The sequence below is a fragment of the Argopecten irradians genome, chromosome 1 (assembly GCF_041381155.1).
Source record: "Argopecten irradians isolate NY chromosome 1, Ai_NY, whole genome shotgun sequence".
Taxonomy (NCBI): domain Eukaryota; kingdom Metazoa; phylum Mollusca; class Bivalvia; order Pectinida; family Pectinidae; genus Argopecten; species Argopecten irradians.
Genome location: NC_091134.1, coordinates 53,113,602 through 53,136,674, shown reverse-complemented (window position 1 = coordinate 53,136,674; position 23,073 = coordinate 53,113,602). Strand labels below are relative to the sequence as shown.

The window sequence follows — 23,073 nt, the reverse complement described above, 5'->3', positions numbered from 1 at the left end:
AGTGTGGAAGGTAATTTTTCTAATGACTTTTAATCACCTTCCAAATAGTCATTCTCCTAACTTTGTATGAATAAACAGGTGACACAATATACAACACAATAAAATCACAGTTTTATTCAGTCTTTTTTTGAAGTGATCATGTTTAACTGAAAATATTCCTTGGTCAAAGTGCAAAACTTTAAAACACATAATCACTTATCAACAATGTTATGTACTCCAGTAGATATCTTACATTATGTACACAGTCTTACAGAACAGCAAACCCTATATAACCAGTTACACACATCAGTCTCCCACATGTTCTATCCATTCAAACCTCTACATTCAAACACAACAAACCCAACATTCACTCTTAAACTCAACTTTAACATTTTTACACAGCTTTTGACTGAAATTCACCTTCATATGAAGACAATACAACTAGGTAATAGATAATCTCTGCTATCATTTGTATTAGAATTAGTTGACCAAAAATAGAATTTTTAACATTTTTCTATATTCTGTATATGTCTTTTTTTCTATATGAAATTTATTTCAGGCACAATTAAATGATAGCCGGCAGTTAACATGATTGCATCAATACGCTACGGAATATTTACTTGAAGCATTTAACAACTATGTATATAAGATAGGATACCTAGGAGGGTATACACTCTACGACAGAGGCATATAACTGTGAAGTGGTAACAATAGCATTCCCAGCATACAAAAATACAAAGTAGTTTTAATTTGATCACATCAAGAAAGCACCAGGACAACTGATCAATTACACTAGTGAATTGTTCCATACAATCTAATGCATTTAGATATCAATATTAATACATTAAAAAAATTAAGCCAGGTTAGTAGGTTCAGGAAAACTTGACTACCCAAAATAAGACCACTGACCTAAGGTCAAACCCCTGACCTATGGTCAGTAACTGTAAAATGTCCTTTGTATGTTTTAAACTTATGGAATTAGCTAACACTATCATGTTGTGATTAACCAGTGCAGAAATGTCATATTCATAGTCATAATTGCACCTATTAAGTTATGAAGATCAAAATGAAAATGAGTTTAGTTAAATAAATTAGATGTTAAATGAGATGGACGAGTAGTTGTCTGCACCATAGTGCTGTGGTGTATGTATTCCAGTCAGTCTCCTCTGTAGCAGTCATTTGGAGACCAGAAATATGCGGATTACACTATTCTATAATATCTTAATATAAAACTACATCAAATGTAAATTGTTTCAGTTATGATCGTAATCATAAATTTTCTCTATGCATGCAATGCTGTTTGGTTAATCAAAAATACCATATTGTTTTATTTCTGTTGTATCTTTCCCCTCCAACCATTTTAGTTAAATACTATAATATTGTAGAATATATAACACCCTCCAGTTATATGTAACCTATCATTCTTAATGTTGACTGAGATCTTCATTTACGTGTGTGCTTTGGTCCTATATCATTTCATTCAAAATATTAGCCAGGGTTATTGAAGGAAAAGCCAGGTTTAGGAGGTGAAGGAAAGTGGGAGAACCTGGGAAAAACCATCAACCTTCAGTCAGAAACTGACAACTATCTCACATGGGTTTCGAACTTGCAACCCAGCAATCGGGGCCGGCTAGTGTTAATATGTCCGGACACCTTCACCACTAGGCACAAGTCCATAATCTTATTGCTATTTGATTATATTCCTATTTTTACTCCTTACATTTTTAATTTCCAATACCTTTACAGATTGAAAAAAACTCTTTCTTTGATATTTTGATTGTATTGTTCAAGAAGAACCTGAGCGTGCACTCAATTTGCAGATTCGTACTAGTTGTATTGATACAAATCTGTTGTATCTCAAATGGACCATATGCCGTACCAGCAGAACTGTACCAGTACAAGTGACTGATTTTCCGAAGCGTACCACTTGGATCCAAGATGGCGGACTTGAGATTTTTCATTTGTAATTGAAATTATTTCTTTGTTGAAAACAAGACAGAGTGTATTTATATCCGATAAAAGTACATGCATTATTTATTGTATGCCGAAACTATTTAGGTATTTATTTTTTTATATCCATTTTATTGTTAACAAGGAAAATACTTAGCTTTTAATTTATATTTGAAGTGTATCTTTCATGTGGGTGCCACCATCATGGAAAAATCAAAACGTGTTCCATTTGGCGGTGCCGTATCAATTTAGTGCAACTGGTACGAATTTGCAAATGGAACATATGGTGATATACTAATGAAACAACCCGTACCATCAGAGCGGTCTGCAAGATTAGAAATGATTCTAGCATATATTTTTAAGGAATTTTTCACCTGATTTTACATAAATGAGCATCAGTCATAAAAAGTACATGGAAATTGATGCGAAAATTCTAACCAAATATCTGAAATTTGAAATTCAGTCCAAGTAACAGATTAATCTCATATTTTATTGACATTAGATTGGATTCTGTTTATGAAACCTGAACTTTTTTTATCTGAGTAGACTTATTGACCAAAAAGTTCTGGTAGTATTGATTTAAAGGCCCACTACCTTTCCGAAACGGCTTTTAATTTTTATTTGTGAGTCGTAAAAAATATTAACTTACCGTTAATACTACATTGATCATTACCTTAATTGATTTGGTAAAAATTTGATTAAAATAAATAAAATGTTTATTTTCATAACGCGGGTCGTATTATGTTTCCCGCCGTCGTCCTAAATACCGCACGGTAGTTGACTATCACAGCGCCAGACAGCAAAACAGCGAATTGACTCTCCACTGTTTTCATATGTTACGCAGGAAATCTTGCATATGTTTGGTGTCGTAACCTTATTTTAGGTCATCGGTATGCATTTTCTGATGTTATTAATGTTTTTTTAAGAAACCTTTATATTTTGCTCCGGAAAAGTAATGGGCCTTTAATGACAATATTTTCGGCTGAATTTGAAGATTTTGTAATAATACAAATAAGCAAAACAAGTAAAGAACCAACTACTGAAGACATAACATGACGTGGTGATTAAATAAGTAGTTGAAAAATCCATATCAGTAACGTAATTCTACAGCCAGTTTTAACGCCAGTTCTAATCTGAAACCTTATCAATTTCAAACAACTCTTATTGCAACAAAGTTCAACACTATTTAACATTCCAAAGAAACATACCAATTTCCTAATTCTTATTGCAACATTAAGCAAAGAAAGCGGATGGAATGGTTTGTCTCTTTGAATTTAACAAAGATATCCTATCATTAAGTCAAGGTAGTCACAATACATGAATATACCCGGGTCAACATTGTCCTAGCATACAGATGTTGAACTCTGTCATAGGTCAAGGTCATCTTGACACATTCATGTAAAGTTTGTCCCAACACATGGATGTAGGTCAACATTGTCCTAGCACATAGATGTAGACCTTGGTCATAGGTCAAGGTCATCTTGACACACTCATGTAGACACAGTTTGCCCCAACACATGGATGTAGGTCAACATTGTCCTAGCACATAGATGTAGACCTTGGTCATAGGTCAAGGTCATCTTGACACACTCATGTAGACACAGTTTGCCCCAACACATGGATGTAGGTCAACATTGTCCTAGCACATAGATGTAGACCTTGGTCATAGGTCAAGGTCATTCTGACACACTCAGGTTGTCCTAGCACATCAATGTAGGTCAACAGCTAACACATAGATGTAGACAGAGGTCATAATGGCACATGTAGGCCAAGGTCATCTTTACATAAAGATGTTAAATCCTTTAATTGTAAAGAAACTGGTTACAATGTCTGAAACATCCTAAGTATCATGAAACAACCAAGACAAGGATGTTTACACATGATATTCTTCAAGAGGATATATTTCCATTTCTCATTCGTTGAGTAAAAACTGATGATTTCCTGATGCTAGCGCGTGTTGCCTAGTAAATAGATTATAGAGAATGAATTGAAATGATCCCTGAATGTTTTTGTATGTCCACTCTCACACACAACTACATAGCCTTTGTCAGGACTGTTCACTGGTGTCCCGTTTCCCTTCCTCTACAGCAGCCACGTCACTTTCTGTCTGTTGCTGCTGCTGCTGTAACTGTTGCTGTTTCAGCTGTTGCAAATGCTGTAATTTTTTAAGCAACTCAGCATCATTTTTTTCTTTGATTGTCATTACTAAATCCTTAATCTCCCGACGTTTCTTCTTCATTCTCTCTTCAGAGAACCAGTTCTGTAAGCACTTGATTGGAAATGCATAATCCACTAAGGGATCCTGAAAATACATCAAATTGATCATAGAATGTGGAGCTGTCCAACACTTCAATGTTAAAATATTTTTGCTGCAGAAGAAATCATTAGAATACTGAAATATTCATCATTCAAATCCTCCTGCTATAATTCTGATCTCCACAATATCACTTTATAGAGTGTAATGGTATAACATTAAGGCTGTGTTATAGATTTCCAAGATATACATAGATTAACTTAACAGCCAAAATATCAGTTGCCCATATATGACACTAGAACAGTCGTCCAAAAGGTCAAAGGGGCATAACTCTAAAAAGGTGGAGCTATCTTGGTCCATGAAAGATTATGCACGTCATATTATTTAAGGATTAACTTGAATAAATTTTTTATGTTATGGAGATTAACACAAAAATCTGAGTGTACTCGAAATAAACTGCGAAGCGGTTTATGATGAGAGTACGCTCAGATCTTTGTGTTATATCTCCATAACATAAAAAATTTATTCAAATTAATCCTTATAATTCAATTTACTAAAGATAATCCCTTCAATACTCAAAATTCATTTTGGGACTCTTTTGTCTATGAAATCATTATGCCGTCATCTCAGCCAATCAGAAGCAACGTCACAAACGGTGATGTCATTTTTTCCTTTATGGGCTGATAAAGTAAATTTTTAAGCCAATGAAAATGCTCCTAACAAGTAAAATTGAATTATTTCTGTTTAGTTTCAATGAAACCCCTCCAGTAGTTTAGAAGGAGTTTTGTTTTGTAATGACGAGCATAACCTAGCTTTTTTATATAGATTACACACATCTACATTGTATGAGGATTATTTTTGCACAAAGTTTATTGAAATCACTCTAGTAGTTTTGGAGGAGTAGTTTGTCAATCGCTGTGTCTACTGATGAACAGAGAGAGGGGAGTGTATAATTAGTTTTATGCTGATTATATGAAGGTACCTCAAAGAAGCTCTGTACATATTGAAGCACATAGAGTCCACAGTCACTGTAGTTAGTCTGTTGGGGGACCCGGGGCGTACAGCCTCGTACCCGTTCCTTCAGGTTAAACAGGGTCTCTTTCTTCATGTTCCACTCCACTTGTAGGTACCTGGGATATACCAAAACAATATGAATATAGAATCAAACATCTTTATATAAATCAGCACTGTTAAAGCTTTTGGTTTGATGATGAATTTTAGGTCAAGGTTACATGCATGAACTCTAATAGTTAATATTCTTGGAAACATAATCTTGTGAAAGGTATCACACTTTTAGATTCCAAAATAATCCAATCTTTCATTAACTATATTTGAACTTCTTTAACTATGAATGATTTCCATGTCATCTGAAGAATATATTTTATATGCATTTCATGAAATAAAACCTAAAATTCTACAAAGCCATCTACTATCACAGATGAACAAATTACTGTAAACCCATTCATTTCCGCAGCAACTTCATCTTACACTTTCACGCCAAGCCATTTCCTCCCAGTGATTTAGAATTTAAGGTTTACTCTACACTTTTAAAAGTAACCAGAGAGTAGGGTGCCAAAGACAATAGAACTAGAAATGTCTGTAACACATACATTCCATAGTCTCAATTTGAAAGATACAACAGGACGAATACACATTGAAAACATTTGCCACCTCCCCAAAATTTCATAGTGGTCCATAAAATGTAAAAAGTGAAGTGTACAAGAATTCTTACTCTTTGAGAATTGTGACAATTCTAGCTTTGTTTGGGCCAGCCAGTGAATCGAAGATTAATATACAGGGTCTGTAACAAACAATTACATCATATTAATTTTCAATCACATCAAAATATCATCATAGGAAAGTTCTGTAAAGGTATATACAGATATATCATTCAATGAAATGATAGAATTGTTTGACCAGCTAAAGCAAACCTAAGGTGTAACTAACCAACAATATGATGGACAGTGAAGCAAATTGTCACAGTTGAAAAGTAATACAACCTAAATCTGCTGATATATTTGAAGTGTTTTGATAGTTGATATTTAATTTTAGAATATACCATGGTCCTGTCGACTTAAAAAGCTATTTATTAGATCATATATCTACATACTAGTAATGGTAAAAACCTTTTTGAAAGAACCAAGCAGTGTCTGGAGTGTACAAAAGCTGTTCAAGTACTTACACTCGCTGTCCTTTTTCTACTAATGTTCTTTTATTTTCTTCTATGTCCTCATAACTGTTCACAAGGCGGCCGCGTAATTCCTAAAACACAAAAAAGAACATGATCAAGTGGTACAAGTACAAAATTTTTAAGAATATAAGAAATGTATCCAATTAGTCAAAACCACATTTTTTAGAGAAACTAGATAACACTTTTATTAAAAAATAATCTGTTAATTATCAACTGCCTGTAAGTGAATATACCATTTTATACCGTAACATAGAGAATGACAGTGAATATACCATGTTATACCGTAACATAGAGCATGTAAGTGAATATACCATGTTATACCGTAACATAGAGAATGTAAGTGAATATACCATGTTATACCGTAACATAGAGCATGTAAGTGAATATACCATGTTATACCGTAACATAGAGCATGTAAGTGAATATACCATGTTATACCGTAACATAGAGAATGACAGTGAATATACCATTTTATACCGTAACATAGAGAATGTAAGTGAATATACCATTTTATACCGTAACATAGAGCATGTAAGTGAATATACCATGTTAAACCGTAACATAGAGCATGTAAGTGAATATACCATTTTATACCGTAACATAGAGAATGACAGTGAATATACCATTTTATAACGTAACATAGAGCATGTAAGTGAATATACCATTTTATAACGTAACATAGAGCATGTAAGTGAATATACCATGTTATACCGTAACATAGAGCATGTAAGTGAATATACCATGTTATATCGTAACATAGAGAATGTAAGTGAATATACCATTTTATACCGTAACATAGAGCATGTAAGTGAATATACCATGTTAAACCGTAACATAGAGCATGTAAGTGAATATACCATTTTATACCGTAACATAGAGAATGACAGTGAATATACCATTTTATACCGTAACATTGAGCATGTAAGTGAATATACCATTTTATACCGTAACATTGAGCATGTAAGTGAATATACCATGTTATACCGTAACATAGAGCATGTAACATTGAGCATGTAAGTGAATATACCATGTTATACCGTAACATAGAGCATGTAAGTGAATATACCATGTTATACCGTAACATAGAGCATGTAAGTGAATATACCATGTTATACCGTAACATAGAGCATGTAAGTGAATATACCATGTTATACCGTAACACAGAGCATTTAAGTGAATATACCATGTTATACCGTAACATAGAGAATGTAAGTGAATATACCATTTTATACCGTAACATAGAGCATGTAAGTGAATATACCATGTTGTACCGTAACACAGAGCATGTAAATGAATATACCATGTTATACCGTAACATAGAGCATGTAAGTGAATATACCATGTTATACCGTAACATAGAGAATGTTTTAAAGTGAATATACCATGTTATACCGTAACATAGAGCATGTAAGTGAATATACCATTTTAAACCGTAACATAAAAATGTTTTAAAGTGAATATACCATGTTATACCGTAACATAGAGCATGTAAGTGAATATACCATGTTATACCATAACACAGCATGTTAGCTGACCTTGGGCTGTGATTTGTTTGTGGACGGTGATGGTATGTACTGGAGTGTGTAGGTAGTGGTGGCGGGGGTAGAGGACGTCGTGTTTAATGGTGTTATCGGGACAGGTGTGCCTGGTGTCGTCTCAGTCTCCATAGGTTTCTCCTCATTGTTCCCTCCATCCTCCTACAATCACAAATCATTATCAGTCAACTAAAAGCTATTCATCAAGGATAAATACATTGTATAATGATTGTTTTTCTAATAAAAATTTAGATAAAATTTCAAATAATGTTATGAAATGTGTGATGTCTTTATTTGACATCATATTTAAGATTTACTAGTGTTCTGTTTTAACTCACTCCTGGAGACGTATTTGGACTCCAGTTCTAGGTAGTGTAGCAGTCCAGTATGAAATTTCAGGGTGAAATGAATAATCTGCCTACCTCCATAGCCTCGCCAGCATTGTCAGAGCCCGGTGTTGGTGTGCTGCTGCTGCTGGACACCCCTTCCATCTCTGGCTGGACTGGAGTACTGCTTCGGTCTCCAAACACTTTCTCAATGTTATGTTTTGGAACGTATAAAATACTTTCATTCATCAGTAAGCCTGGGTAACAAATGATAGCCAGGAACCAATGGGAACTGAAAAATACAAGAAATAGGTTTTGTTACAGAAATATCACTACAACCCACATCAAAATAACATTTTATAAATTTTATTTTATCGTTTATCATTAGCATACTCGTATAAGGTTGATTAAGTCTATTTAACAACTTAAACAAGAAACAACTATAAGACATAAATTCCCCTGTTTCCATGGTAACAGGAGCAGACAGACATAAGTAACACTATATTCCCCACCATTTATGATCGGGGCGTTAAAAGTTATATCAATCTGTATTAATCACTGTTATTGGATCAGATGAAAATCAGTGAGACGTCTTAGAATAGAAGGAAACCAAGGAAAAACCCAAGTAACCAGGGCTGAGAGGTAACTTAATTGTCTTAGCAGATATAACATTTGAATAGTAGTTTAAAAACATTGCAATAACAAATATATAATGTAGTCAAATTTAGTCAAGCATACTGTTACAGTTGGTCAAAGAAAAATGATTTTATCACATGGAAACACAATTTCTATATCAAGTAATGATAACTGACCTTTAGCCTACAATCCCAAAGAGATCTTGAATTACCGTATTTTTGAGCGTATAGTGCGCACCCGCGTATAGTGCACAGGTATGTTTTTGAGTTTTATTTTTACAAAAAAATCGAATTTTTACATCTTCATTCAAAATGTTTTGCATAGGCTCCAAACACTCTTCAAGAACAAAAGCAAACTCTTCCTATTGTTTATCAGTGCCTAAAACAACCTTCTGTTCATTAAAATTAACTGCCAATGAGTTTGACACGATGATTGACACTTTGTTTACACAGCACTAGCGACAGGCCTAGTTAGCTTGTAAATTGCCGGTGAAACTATAATGTGGATCTCAACAACGAAAGTTTTTACAATCAAATAATTAATCATACCTTGTGTAATTCCAAGTGGTATCAATCAAGTCTATTGTGTATCTGATGGGCATTTAGATTTAATCATGTCCAAGATATTAGCTAAAAGCCGACCGAGCTAGCCTAATCAACCACAGCTGGCTGCCATATTTGAGTACTGACTGCACATTTCTGTATTATCAATTATTTCAATTAGTATTGAAATAAAGATGAGATTTTACAGAACCATTTCAATGGATGGTAATAAGAGTGTATTTGACAGCCATACCGTCATTTATAGTGCAGATTGGTCAGTTTTAATGTAAGAAGGTTTTAGTTTCGTATTTAATTTGCTGACTCTGCATGTGGCTATTACACTCACTTCCGTAAACATTTGCAAGTTCAAAAGTTTTCACATGCTGGCGAAACATATTTATAAGGTAATCAGTTTAATGTGACGAATCAATTACTCACTTATACATCGTTTCAAGCTCAAGACTGCATTAATTTAGCCATTTAGATTTGGAGATACCTTACTGAAGATTCACGATCGTTATATGTGTCCGGTCATGAACACATGTGCTCCCAAAACGGACTTTCAAGAAATTAAAGATATAAATTTGAAGTGAGCTTTTCATTTTATATTGAATATATGCATTGAATATTGACTTAAAGATCCAAGTTGAGATCATAACTCTCAACATGTACAAAATGTTAGGCTACTGCACACTTTAGCTTGGACATGCCGGTCGGTCATCATGACCCAATGCCTGTGCTTGCGTACAGTGCGCACCCCAACTTTTCACTTGATAATTTATGAAAAAAAGTGCGCACTATACGCGCAAAAATACGGTATAACACAGAAAGCCTATTTCAGGACAATAAGGCCATCTCTGAGATAGTGATACCTGTAAGTCCTTTGTCATGCTGGTGACACAAAAATAACAGTAGGGATGATTATATCTAACTACTATTTTAAAAGCTTACTGTTCATTGATGGGAATAACAATAAAATCTTTATCAAAGAGATCCACATGCTTGGTCCACTTCTTCACTGTCGCATGTCTTCTCTCTGCAGGACTGAAATAAGAAACCAGGTATTGTCAATAATTGTTATGTTCTAATATTGGATTTACATATCTCAGCAGTAATCTTAGCAGATTTTACACCAACGACATTTCCCCAAAAACAATTACCATACTAAAGAGTTTCCATGAAATACTAAACTTTGAGTGTGATAATGACTACTGGATAGTGTTCTTGCAAAATTTTGGAGCATGTCATTTAATGCATTTCAACCAAAAAGTTCCCTGCCTTTTATAGTAACATATACATTACTTAAACATTACTCTTCTCTGATAATAGAGGAATTTAAATCACAATGAAATAGAATGTTCGAGCTCAACTACAAAGTGCTGCCTGCATGGGCAGTATCTTAATGCTACCATCAGACTATCTAAAAGAATGAGATTCTTTTTACACAATTACGTAGATACAAAATCTGCATGCTGTTATTAGTATATAACGACACTTTTTCATGTGCTTATTTTTTTACATTGTTAGCACCACATAAATGGTCACCACAATAACTGACCTCATAGCTGAATCTGCCACCCTGCCTTGTCTCTGAGTAAGGCGTTTGAAGAAGAAGGAACTAAATATGTGGGTTCTTTTCCTGACATCTTCACTTAGAACCTCAAGCAACAGGAACCTGATCACAAAAATCAAAACCATGAGTATTAAATGGAAAACCGATGTTTGCATAAAATTTTTGGCTTATTTATGTTTCAAATGCAGAGACAGTCTTATCAATTATTTAATATTCAGAGACAGTCTTATCAATTATTTAATATTCTCTACTTAAATTTGAGTTAATTATTTTTTTCCAATCTAAAATCAGAAGAGCTGTAGTCCAATGTATTTTATGTAGATTTCAGAAAAATTTCAATGGCTATTGCACAATTACACCAAAAACTTCTAAAAACTTGTATCACTTGTAATTTTAAATCAGTTTTTGAAGAAACAAGTCATAATACAGTGATTACTATGAAGTATCCAAATCTGAGGCCAGAGGACTTTAGAATAGCCTGCTATCTAAAATGATACGGTAAAATTACAAACTTTGAACTAAAATTAACACTTGAATCAATGATAAAGAAAATTTGCATACTTAAGATAGAAATCAATAATGACATCGTTGAGGAACTCTCCTTCATTTAGACAAAACAAGTCCTCGTTGGTGACGGCTATACCACCAGGTGTAGGTGGAGGTGGGTAGGTTATCAATCTACAAATCAAAACACAACTTTAGTACTTTACAACTTTTTGCTGTTTCAATTCATAACAAATGTGGTGTATGCGGGCAGATGAATAACAATTAAATATTAAGAAAGTTCTGTAAATATTATTAAGGGTTAGTGAACCTGGCCCCAGGAACATGAAAATGTCTTAGACTAACTTTTTGCTTATTCAATCAAAAATACAGTAACTGGTTGTAACGTCATCTGTGATTCGCTAAGACTGTTTCATGATCTCAGAGCCTGGTCTATTTTTGTTTTTATCAACAAATTCAATCATTTTGTACTCAAATTTTAGTCAATTAATTATTCAATAATATTATTCAAAATTAAATGCTCAATCAAAGAATTCTTGAGTTTGTTGGAAACCATACAGTAACTAAGGTATAAACTGTACTGTAAGCTCACTTTTCTATTGGTCCAGAAAACAAAATTCGAGGAGGAGAAGGAGATCGCTCCCTTGGACCAACACTTGTGTCCATCTCTGTGCTGGCTATTGCAAAACTCATATTGTTGGATTTTGTCATAGTGGTATCAGCCCGGGACAGTTCTGTTGTCATTGTGGTGGCATCTCCGTCAACACTAGGATTAGCACTTCTCTTCATGGACGTTGATGTACTTATTAGGAGGTCCTGTGATTCTGCATAACTTAACATTTCAATGAAATTCCTGCCCTTGTTGTCTGTGGACTGCTCATAACTCTCCAGGACTCTCAGGGTGTTTTTCTCTTCTTGTAAGGAGACTGACTGTAAAAGTAGCACTATGAACTGGTACTTCAAGTCTGAAATTCAAAATTAAAATCATTGATTAAATATTAGTCTGAAATTGAAAATCAAATACATTTATTAAAATCTTCTATTTCAATCAAGCAGCAATTAAGAAATCCAATTTCATGACAGTACCTTTTTAAATAGAAGACCAAAATTTAATAAAAAGTATCTATTTTCCCCCAAATCTCAACCAAAATGTTACTTCAAATATACTCAAGACAGTGAGTTGTCTGTGCTTAGTCAACAGGCAATTACCAGTGACAGCTATTCAACTGTAGCATAGCTTATGTAAGTGACTTACCTTTGTCGACAGGATTGAAATAAGGTTCTGTTGAGTTCTCTGGAGGAGAATCCTCAATCATGTCCAGCTTTTCTCTCAGTCTCATGCCGAAGTCGACAGTTGTATGGATAAAGATCACAGGTATAGTGTTTCTTAAGTGTAACAAGCACTGCTGCATGTCTGATGGAGCTATGCTGAACTTGTGGCTGTTTTCTTCACCTACAAGTGTCAATCAAATTATCAAATCAAATTCGTAAATTTGTTTATCAAATAAAACTCATACTTTTATTTATGTAAAATACCTAAAACATCTTTAGCTAAAGCAAGTAAACATCACCTACAAATAGATAAAGAAATTAAATTCAAAATTTCAGAACCAATATTGTATAAAACTTTCATATAACAGTGACTTTTCACATGCTTTAGGATTTGTATTTACTGTACTAGGACCTTATTCTCTTTGACAAAATAATTTTATGGACAACATACATGCATGTTATGTAGTTATGTTTGTAAGAATCATGTTGGTACATCAAAGATGTAATCCACATAAAAAGGCTTTCCTTCAAAATTCTGTAATTACTTAAGCTGAGTTACATAGAGAATACATGGTTAGTATCTTTCAATACAAGGTTTATTTTGGTGCAAGACTTAGAAAAGCCGAGATAACGAGCTGATCATACAAGTCACATAGCTTCTTCAAAAATAATTCACAAACTAAAGATTTGAAATGAAAGTTAATCTGATGGGTTTTTTTTGGTGTTTTTTTTTTGAGCAATGTATGCAAGTAGGACACAATGACTTTGAATAATAGAAAAACAAGATATTACTGGTTTCCAATTTTTGAGCAAAAATTGGGAAATTACATTCTAAACAAATTTGTATTGAGCTTGTATAAAAGTAATGTATACTGTATCTTACACTCCATGAAGACTTCTATGCCAACATCTGAAATGAGGATCGGTTCTATAGGGGTCCCCTTCAGTGTTCCAACTTTGACACTACGAGCGTTGAGGGTGAGACTTCCTGTTGATACAGACTGGAGGGGACTGGCCTCGGACATTGACGCATCTACATTAGCTGGAGTTTCTGACATTGGTGTCTCAGGACGAGTATTTTCATTCCTCTTCTTAATTGGATTTCCTGCCTTTGAATTGAATATTAAAGTTTTAAAAGAACAATTGGGATATATATAGGAAAACATTACATTATTAAGGAAATTGTGAATTTGATAAATGATCAATAACAATCCAAAGAATCAAAGAGGGAATAAGACCACAACAGTTAAGGATTAATTCCTTAAAACTTATTAAACATCCTATCTTGAAATTGAACAGAAAAAATCAAAACTGACAATCATTAATTTAGTAGATATGAAACAGCAACAATCCTTTATGAAATCAAGAGCATAATTTCTTACACTTTAACCAATTTCAGGTTGTTGAATTATCTTGTACAATTAAATTTTGCTTATTTTGCAGTCAATTTGTTTTCCGAAAATAAACTTGATGCACTATGTTTCAACTAATTAATACTACAATAGAGCTTTCTATAAACTGTAAATTACAAAATAAAATATCTTTGAAAAAGTTTAAAGGCATAATTTCACAACATTCAATCAAGGTAACAGTTGGGTTACGGTATTCTATATCATACTTTGTCTTCCATCTTGTTGATTCTGCTGCTTTTAAATGTTGGTGAGTTCCCAGTAGGAATGATGGACACCAGTTTTGACAGTTCATCATCCTCATCCTCATTTATCACAGATTTTGTCTCGGTTTTCCCCTTGTGATTTTGTGAAGCACTAACAGAGGTAATGTTTGATGAAACCTGACCACATGTCGTAGAAAGATTTGCTATTTGGGTAGTAGGATCTTCTTCTTCATCCGATGATACAATCACAGTAACTGAAAGATATGCATTCCTTTTTTCATAAATACCTTGAATTTTACACTTAATTCATTAATGTGAAAATACAGTGAACATATTGCTTTTCTTTTGCCTGAATATATCATTATTAGTTTGAAATATTATATGGTACCGTATTTGATCCAATAGGCACCCAAGTCCCTATAAGCGCCCTCCCCTTTTTGAGACCTCATTTCAATTGCCGGGCATAACATCAAAACTTGCAATAATTTTGTCTTAATAAGCACCTCTACATTTTATCAATTTTTTTTAAAGTTCTAGGTGCTTATTTGGTCGAATACGATATGTGCATTATCAAAATTTGAAAATATATTAGTAGTTCAAACGCTTTTTTATCATGCCCAATGTATCATGGTACCCCGAATTTCAGGTCACCACAGGAATGTTATTAGCTAACTTGACCAGTATATAGGTAAAATTTCAACATTAGTGTACATACCTGGCTCTACATATTTTTTACTGGGCGTTATGCGGACCATGTTATAGGATCTTCCTTGTGTGTTAATCCTTCGCCCTCTGGGATTCACAATTTTCACACTCGATACAGCATTCTTGTAGGGCTGGGACTGTCCTTGAATCTTTTGACTATAAAATGATTCTTTAGTCACAACACTTTTGTCACTCTTTGATTCAGATTCACTGTTATCTGTCTTTTGTCGTTTTACCGGTTCCTTTTTCACGTCATTTGGGAATTTTCTATTGCACCGTTCACAAGAGTATGTGTTGCCACTAGAATATCCACAAAATTTACAGTGGACTACATACTCCCCGTCATCCTATAAAATACAGCATCGATAATATACTTTACTAGTGTTATTATACATATATGAATGTTAATACTATTAAAAGTTATATCTATTTTGGAAACCATTCAATTTAATATATTTCTTGTAGAAGAGAAATAATATTTAAAAGACAGGAATAAATTGTAGCATCAACATTAGCACATCAATAGTTGTCATCTTTGATGAATCCTGTGCGTCAAATGTAATGATGTCTAAAAGGCACTTCTACAAAGTATTTCGCATCAATTAGTAAACATTATTTCAGTTTTTTCTATTGATATCTGAATAGAGACAATAGAGTTTCTATATTTCACATCCCAAAATGGGTGTATTTATCTTTGATCATTTGTTAGGATACATTACATTATGGTAGTTGTATGGTAAGCTTAAGATTAATGGAAATCAAAAGCTTCTATACCTCATTCTGTCTTTTTCCTTGTGTCTTTCCATCCTCCCCTTGACTAGAATCTTTAAAAACAAAATAAAAGATATATATGTATATGCATGGAAAATAAATATGTATCTTTTCATAATTTTTGATCACACAAACCACTTGATATCCAGTAACATCAATGGTATGTTCTGGGTAAAATGGCATCCCTACAAATGTATGTCTAGATATGAATTACTTCAAATTGTAAATATGAAGCAATCTCAACCATGAAGACAAAATAGATTGTCAAATTTTCAAAGCAGTTTTGACCTTTTATAAAGACACACATAAAACAAAAACAGTTACATGATACAGAATTTACAATAGAAAATACTCAACAAATGAAGCAAGACAAGCTAAGGCAGAATCTAAACTTCCCGAATAGTCAGAAAACTTGCTATAGATAAAAGATACAAATGTTTTAATAATCAAACTCAAAAACTTTTACTTTCAAATATACACTTACCTTGAGAATTTTCGTCATCAAGATTACAACTCGTTCCTAAAGATGACTTTTGCATGGGATGCAGTGGAGGTCTGTCAACACATTAATATTTATTTAACATATGATCACAATAAATTATGGAGGAACCCTTAAAAACTCTAAAATAGGTCTCTTCATACTGACATCAACTAGAACACCTGACATGTCAAAAATTCCCTGCTCAATGTGCCTAACGATTAGAAAATGATCCTAGAGGGATCTTTGCGCCTACCAAAGAATGATCTATGTCTAACAATGGAAATAGGGATCTTTTTTCAGTTTTTTAAACTTTAAAAAGCAAATCCAATGGCTGCCTGTTGGCCATCTTGTTAATGGATCGCTCCCAAAATGATATATGCACAAGACCTAGGGAAAACCTACTTATGAAATTTTAGACAGATCCCTTCGGTACTTTCTGAGAAATAGAGGTAACAATTTTCAACTATCAAAATCCTAGATGTCTAATGCCTGTCAGCCATCATGTTGACCGATTGGTACCAAAATGCAATATTTACAACCAGGGCACTAGGGGAACCTACATATGAAACTTTGAGACAGATCCCTTCAGTTCTCTCTGAGAAATGGCAGTCACAAGAACAAGAGGCCCATGGGCCTTAACGGTCATCTGACTATTTGCACAATACAACATAGTCATTTAAAGATTTTAGCCATTTTGACTCCTGTGACCTTGAATGAAGATCAAGGTCATTTTTAAAACAAATATGGAAGCCCTTCATCCTAGCATGTCACAGGCCCAATATCAGGTCTCTAGGCTTCTTAGTTATTCACAAAAAGTTATTTTAAGATTTTAGCCTATTTGACCCCTGTGACCTTGGATGAAGGTCAAGGTCATTCATTAGATCAAACTTGGTAGCTCTTCATCCCAGCAAACGACAGGCCCAATATCAGGTCTCTAGGCCTCCTAGTTATTCTTAAGAAGTCGTTTAAGGATTTTAACCTATTTGACCCCTGTGACCTTGAATGACAGTCAAGGTCATTCATTTGAACCAACTTGGTAGCCCTTCATCAAAGCATGCTGCAGGCCTAATATCAGGTCTGTAGGCCTCTTAGTTATTCACAAGAAGTTGTTTGTGAATGAAGGTCAAGGTCATTCATTTGAACAAACTTGGTAGCCCTTCATCAAAGCATGCTACAGGCCAAATATCAGTACCCTGGGCCTTTCGGTTATTGAGAAGAAGTCGTTTGAATGAAAAGTTTAAGCACGGCGGACTGCGCACGAGGACGGACGGTGAATGATGACTATAGGTCATCCTGATCCTTCGGGTCAGATGACCTAAAAATGGACAGACAGATGGACAAGACAACCTGATTACTATAAGGCACCTGCATCTTGATGCAGGGCCCTAATTATAATGTACCAAATTCACAATCTTCAATATTTCAGGAATGTATATACCATAGATCAGTATTTTAGTTTTTTTTTTCCAGAAATAAGATGGTTTTCCCACCATTAGTTTACTATTTTCCTGTAATACAAATTCTTATATCAATAATGTATTTTTAATTTAAAAATGAAATAAAGAATATCAATAATTTTTAAATATCTGCTTAAAAACAAGAGTAAAGGCTTTCCAAAATATGTTAAATTTTATTTGAAGGCTAGAGCATTGAAAAGCCTCCCAATCCTCTTAAATGACTGAATTTCATATAGACCTGCTGAGTTATATATAATGTAATAAGTCATACCTTCCAACCACGTTTCCAAGGTATTTGTCTGAAGGGTTAGTGAATTGGCAATGTGGTTAAGACATTTCACTACAATGATAATGCCATGTTGTTGTTGGGCATTTTACCACACTAATAAAGATTCACTAGTTGGTCTGTGATTTTTCATTGGTCTTTCCTCCACCATAAAATCTAATTTGGCCTTAAATAGCCAGTTGTTTAAAGGCTGTAAAACAATAATTGTGAAGTCAAGCTATAATATTAGATAATAAAACAATTACCTTGGCCTGCCAGGTCTGCGTCGCACCATCATGTTGAGACCAGTGGTGTTACCTTTGAGCACCTTCTCTCCATTACCATCACCTGATCCACCTCCACTTAGGTGATTGGGGTCAGTGGAGGCTATACAGACAAATTCATCATTCATAATACATATCAGACTGAAGAAAAAATAACTAACTTACCCATAAAAGACAAGTATTATTTTTATCAATTATACATTCTATTAACTTTACTACGCATTAGTCAGATATCAAATAGAAAATGTTTCTTTGGCAAATCCTAATCACATTCCATTCAGTTGGATATTAAATTGTGAAGATTACTTGGGCAAATCCTAATCACATTCCATAACAGCAAGACAACACATTATCACTTTCTCATACTTACCCTCTATAAACATGGTCCCATCCCAAATCATGGTCTTTTGGACTCCATTGCCGTGATCTATGATGTAACTTTGTCCCGACTTTAAATTATTGACGTCAGCAGTCATAAACTTGGTAGGGTTACTAGCCCCACTTGGGTCACTAATACTACTGTTCTGGGAGGAACCCTGTGAGGCTTCACTTACATCACTGTTCACTACCCTACTGTCACTCTGTTGAGATTCCTCATCAACACAAACAACATCACCAGGCTTTACATCAGGTATTACATTAGGAGCAACCATTGTGGGAACTTTCATTCCTGTCTGTTGTCCGAGAGTTACAATTTTTGTAATAGTCTGACCAGCACTACTAGTCTGCTGCACACAAGTTGTTGGGCAAAATGCCTTCACATCAGGACGATATGGAATTTTGACAATTTTTGAAATACTCGCAGGGCTACTTTTAAGTCCACAGTGCAGTGAGGGCGTCTCCTTAGTTGGAGTTTTATTGCTAGTCGTTACCTTATACACTGGGCTCCCTGATGACAATCCCTCCACACGAATAATTTTCTTCTCTGAAGACAACTGAAGAGCAGTTCTTAATGCTGAACTAGTGTTATTTACTACACCAACAGGTTTTTCTTTGATATCAACCTTATGAACAATTGTAGCACTTGAAGGTGTACATGTAATTTTACCACTAGAAAGACCAGTACTACTTTCAGGTGTTGCTGCAGATTCCGTTACTTTCTGAACAGCATAAGCATGATCAGTCTTTGGTTCAATGACAACAGCATGTGTATCCTTACGCTGTGGACTTTGAATGGAATAGACAATGCTGTTTGCTGCAGTGTTTGTAGATGAAGGTGCAAGTAATGTCACTGTCTGACTATTAGCAGCATTCTTTTGGATCTTTGGAATGGTATAACCAGCAAAGGAGCCTGCTGTCGGACCACCTCTACTCTGCAACAGTAAATTTGCTGTCCTTGGGCTTTGTTGTGAAGGTGTTGGAGGCGTGGGAGCAAGGATCTTATATGTCCCTTGTGGAGTACTATCAATAATTGCTCTACCTCTCCCTCTGCCTCTACCCCGACCTCGACCCCGTCCTCTCGACCTACCACTACTTAAACCTCTTCCACGTGCACTGCCCCCTGAACTGGTCTCTAGCGGAACAAGTCCTCGTCCGGCTCCAATACTGGAATTTGGGGTACCTGCCAGACGGACTATGTCATGCAACAAACTTCTTGATTGGTCAGTTTTCTGATCAACTCTATAGACAGTATTAGCGTTAGGAGTGTTACATATTTGTGGTCCACCAGAACTGGTTACAATAACGATCCGGTTTTGGCTTGGAGAGTAGAAGGCTTGTCGTGGCCCTTCTGTAGAGTTCAAATTGACAGCAGTAACAGGCCCAGGTGTACTAGTGATAACTGGGGACTGTACTGGTACCAAGGAGTTTGGGACAACTGCTGGAGTGTTTATTTTAACAGTAGATTCAGTTCTTATTTCAACTGCTGGTTCAGATTGTACTAGAACTGTAGGTTCAGGTCCTTGTTCAACTGCAGGCTGAGTGCTTACTTCTACAGTTCTAAAAAATAAAACAGGATGTTATAATTATACATATCAAATATTTTTTTTTATCTTTTGAAGTATCTACATTTCATCAAAACTTATGATATATGCAGTTTGTTATTTCACAAAATGAATAGTATCTATTTTTCATTTTAGACCAAGCACATGCATAAGTGTGATATATTCATGTATTATTCCGAAAAAAAGCGATATTGGATTGAATGGGCTGTTGTAACTGCCATGTCAAAGTGTACATTGTGAAAGGTCTAAAATTTACTTACTCAACCAGCGTATTCAACTCAAAAGGTACAGTTGCTGGTATATTCAACTCCACAGGTACAGTTCCTTGTGGATTCAACTCCACAGGTACAGCTCCTTGTGCGTTCAACTCCACAGGTACAGCTCCTTGTGCGTTCAACTCCACAGGTACAGTTCCTGGTGCATTCAACTCCACAGGTACAGTTCCTGGTGCATTCAACTCCACAGGTACAGGTGTTGTTTCAATTACTTGTGAACTATATTGATTGATGGATGGATCAAAATGCTCTACTTGTTCTATAACCACATTTCCTGGCTTCGATGTTGGCCAAATGTTGATGTCAATTACTTCCTGTGTGGTGTCTGTGGGTAGGCTATTACTGAACATATTAGCATTACTCCATCCTTGGTCTGGATTTTGCTCCTCATTTGCGAGTGCTGTGAATAATATTCAAAATTTAGTATCAAATCATTTGTTTACACTCTACAAAATATTTATGCACTTCATTATTTTTGTAATTTTAACTTTGTTACGTCTAGAAGACTATTTTGTTATAATCACATCACAATTTAAACAGTGCCTTGTTTTTCGGCTATGTAGCATTACCAAGTATATCAATGAAAACGTCCAGAATAAACAAGTAATATTTGAGACACATTGGTTGGAAATTATATTAGTCCTGATGAAAACCAAAAGTCCAACACAAAATACAAATCGTTCTTATAGTTATGGAAGTTACTAATAATAGTTCATACCTTTTGTCTCAATGGATTTCACAAATACCAATAGATTTCCTATCTAACGGCAGTGGACAGAGTTAATGTAATTTTATTTTTTATTTTGCTACTAATGGATTAAAAGAATAAGTAAGTGCACAGTATTCCATTTATCAATTGGCAATGAAGAGTTCATCTGAAAGTCAGTCTACATATAATTTTCTTTTACACATGCAGCGATCATCTATGGCCAACTTCAATAGGAAACGACCAACTGAGCATCGAGTGTCAGTGAGTATGTATGTACCACAAATGTGTATATAAATTTTCATGTATTTGTATCGGATTGAAAAGACTGATCACTAATAGAGGTATGATGGCAATTACCTATAGGTGACTGAAGATTTACCGGGGTTAATGAAATATTTTGATGGGAAAGAGACTATGGTTCATGGGAATAAAGAAGGTATGAAAGTTAGTATATGGTCCCAGTATATCTTTTACATATGTCTATAAGCAAAGGATGAAAATTGTTAAGCATTTCAGTTTTGAAATATTATTCAGAAAAACTTGTTACAGGGCTTTTTCTAGGGGCTTTTTGGGGCCAATAATGGGCCCCCTTCCCAATGGAAATTATTTCAAATTATGTCAAATTCCCCAAAAACACAATTTACTCCCGGAAATCTCCTTCCCAATTTTCCAATTTCCAAAATGAGATAAAAAGGCCCCCTTCGCAATTAAGCAAAAAAAAAAGTCCTGTATGATCAGACCAATATGATAAATAATTAAACTAATACTTTATTTTCGTTTTATGTAAAATTATCATGTTTAAATGAATACACATAAAAGTGTATGGTCTATGACATGCTCTCATTTGTCATATGACAAAGCAATCGGAAGTGTTCAACATATTTTTCTCCACCTCTAAACTTTTCATATTTTCTGACCTTTGTAAAGTTTGTATTTGAAAAGGTATAAAATAATTTTATTTCTCATGTACACATCTCATGTAAGTGTTTCATTCTGTAGTATTATAGGGTTATTTTTTCATGTTTATACTATATATTATTGATTGAATGTCAAGCTCCTGTGGTTAATGGTAATATTTAACATTTTCATTTCATTAATAGACTTCAGTGCAATATTCAATTTATCTTATTTATTGTATGATAACCTAAGAACATACCACACATAATGGTTTTGATTGAATAATATATGTCAGTGATTATTTTTTAACTTGTTCATTGATGTTCATTAATTTTATGTCTGCTTGATCAAACCTAAATGCATGTCTAAAATACAAATTTCGAGCAACACTTTCTCACCAGTGAATCACGGTTCATCCCAAGTGACATTATTTGGAAGACATCGAAATCCAAATGTGAAAAGGAAATAAGTAAGATTCGACGCATTCCGGGGACTATTCGGCTTGGTGCAAACCTTAAATGATTAGACAGTAGGAAATTCTGGAAACAAAATGGATCTGGATTCATTGACTGAGTGAAACACATGTAAACCGGGAACTTGACTTCGTGACTTTAAATTTTGACAGTATCAACTCATTTATAACCCATGCATTAAATGGCTTGTTACTCTTGTCATATATATACTTACCAGAGAAAAGTGACATTATTTTCAACGCTTAATTCAAGAAAAGCTGACGAGCGCATAGTCAACAAGGACCAATCGAGCACCATTTTCTGCAAAATTGTGATGTCACTTCCGGTTATGTTAAAAATTACGTGCAAACTTTTTCTCTCGATAAAGCAATGTTATAAATCACAATGATATGCGTATATCGTAATAAAAATACAATTAGTAACGACATATTCACCT

The 23,073-nt window shown here is 34.5% G+C and overlaps 1 protein-coding gene and 1 long non-coding RNA gene across 2 annotated transcripts in view; both read right to left on the bottom strand.

Moving 5' to 3' along the window:
* Window positions 1-89: 89 nt before the first annotated feature.
* On the bottom strand, window positions 90-22,969 carry LOC138308370 (serine-rich adhesin for platelets-like). The gene is made up of 21 exons (XM_069249364.1): window positions 22,852-22,969; window positions 20,544-20,958; window positions 18,711-20,278; window positions 18,323-18,443; window positions 18,063-18,113; window positions 16,338-16,408; window positions 15,857-15,906; window positions 15,093-15,429; window positions 14,381-14,631; window positions 13,646-13,871; window positions 12,746-12,943; window positions 12,083-12,455; window positions 11,548-11,664; window positions 10,972-11,088; window positions 10,365-10,457; window positions 8,332-8,527; window positions 7,910-8,071; window positions 6,366-6,445; window positions 5,916-5,984; window positions 5,166-5,313; window positions 90-4,231 (listed from the first exon to the last, which is right to left on the bottom strand). Exons 1-21 carry the CDS (start codon window positions 22,865-22,867, stop codon window positions 3,977-3,979), a joined length of 4,914 nt encoding a protein of 1,637 aa, XP_069105465.1. The 5' UTR covers window positions 22,868-22,969; the 3' UTR covers window positions 90-3,976.
* The window catches only part of LOC138333051 (uncharacterized), a 29,737-nt gene continuing 6,753 nt past the window's right edge, over window positions 90-23,073 (bottom strand). The window contains exon 2 of the long non-coding RNA XR_011209938.1: window positions 90-2,602. This is a non-coding gene — a long non-coding RNA (uncharacterized lncRNA). The remainder of the gene's footprint in view (window positions 2,603-23,073) is intronic.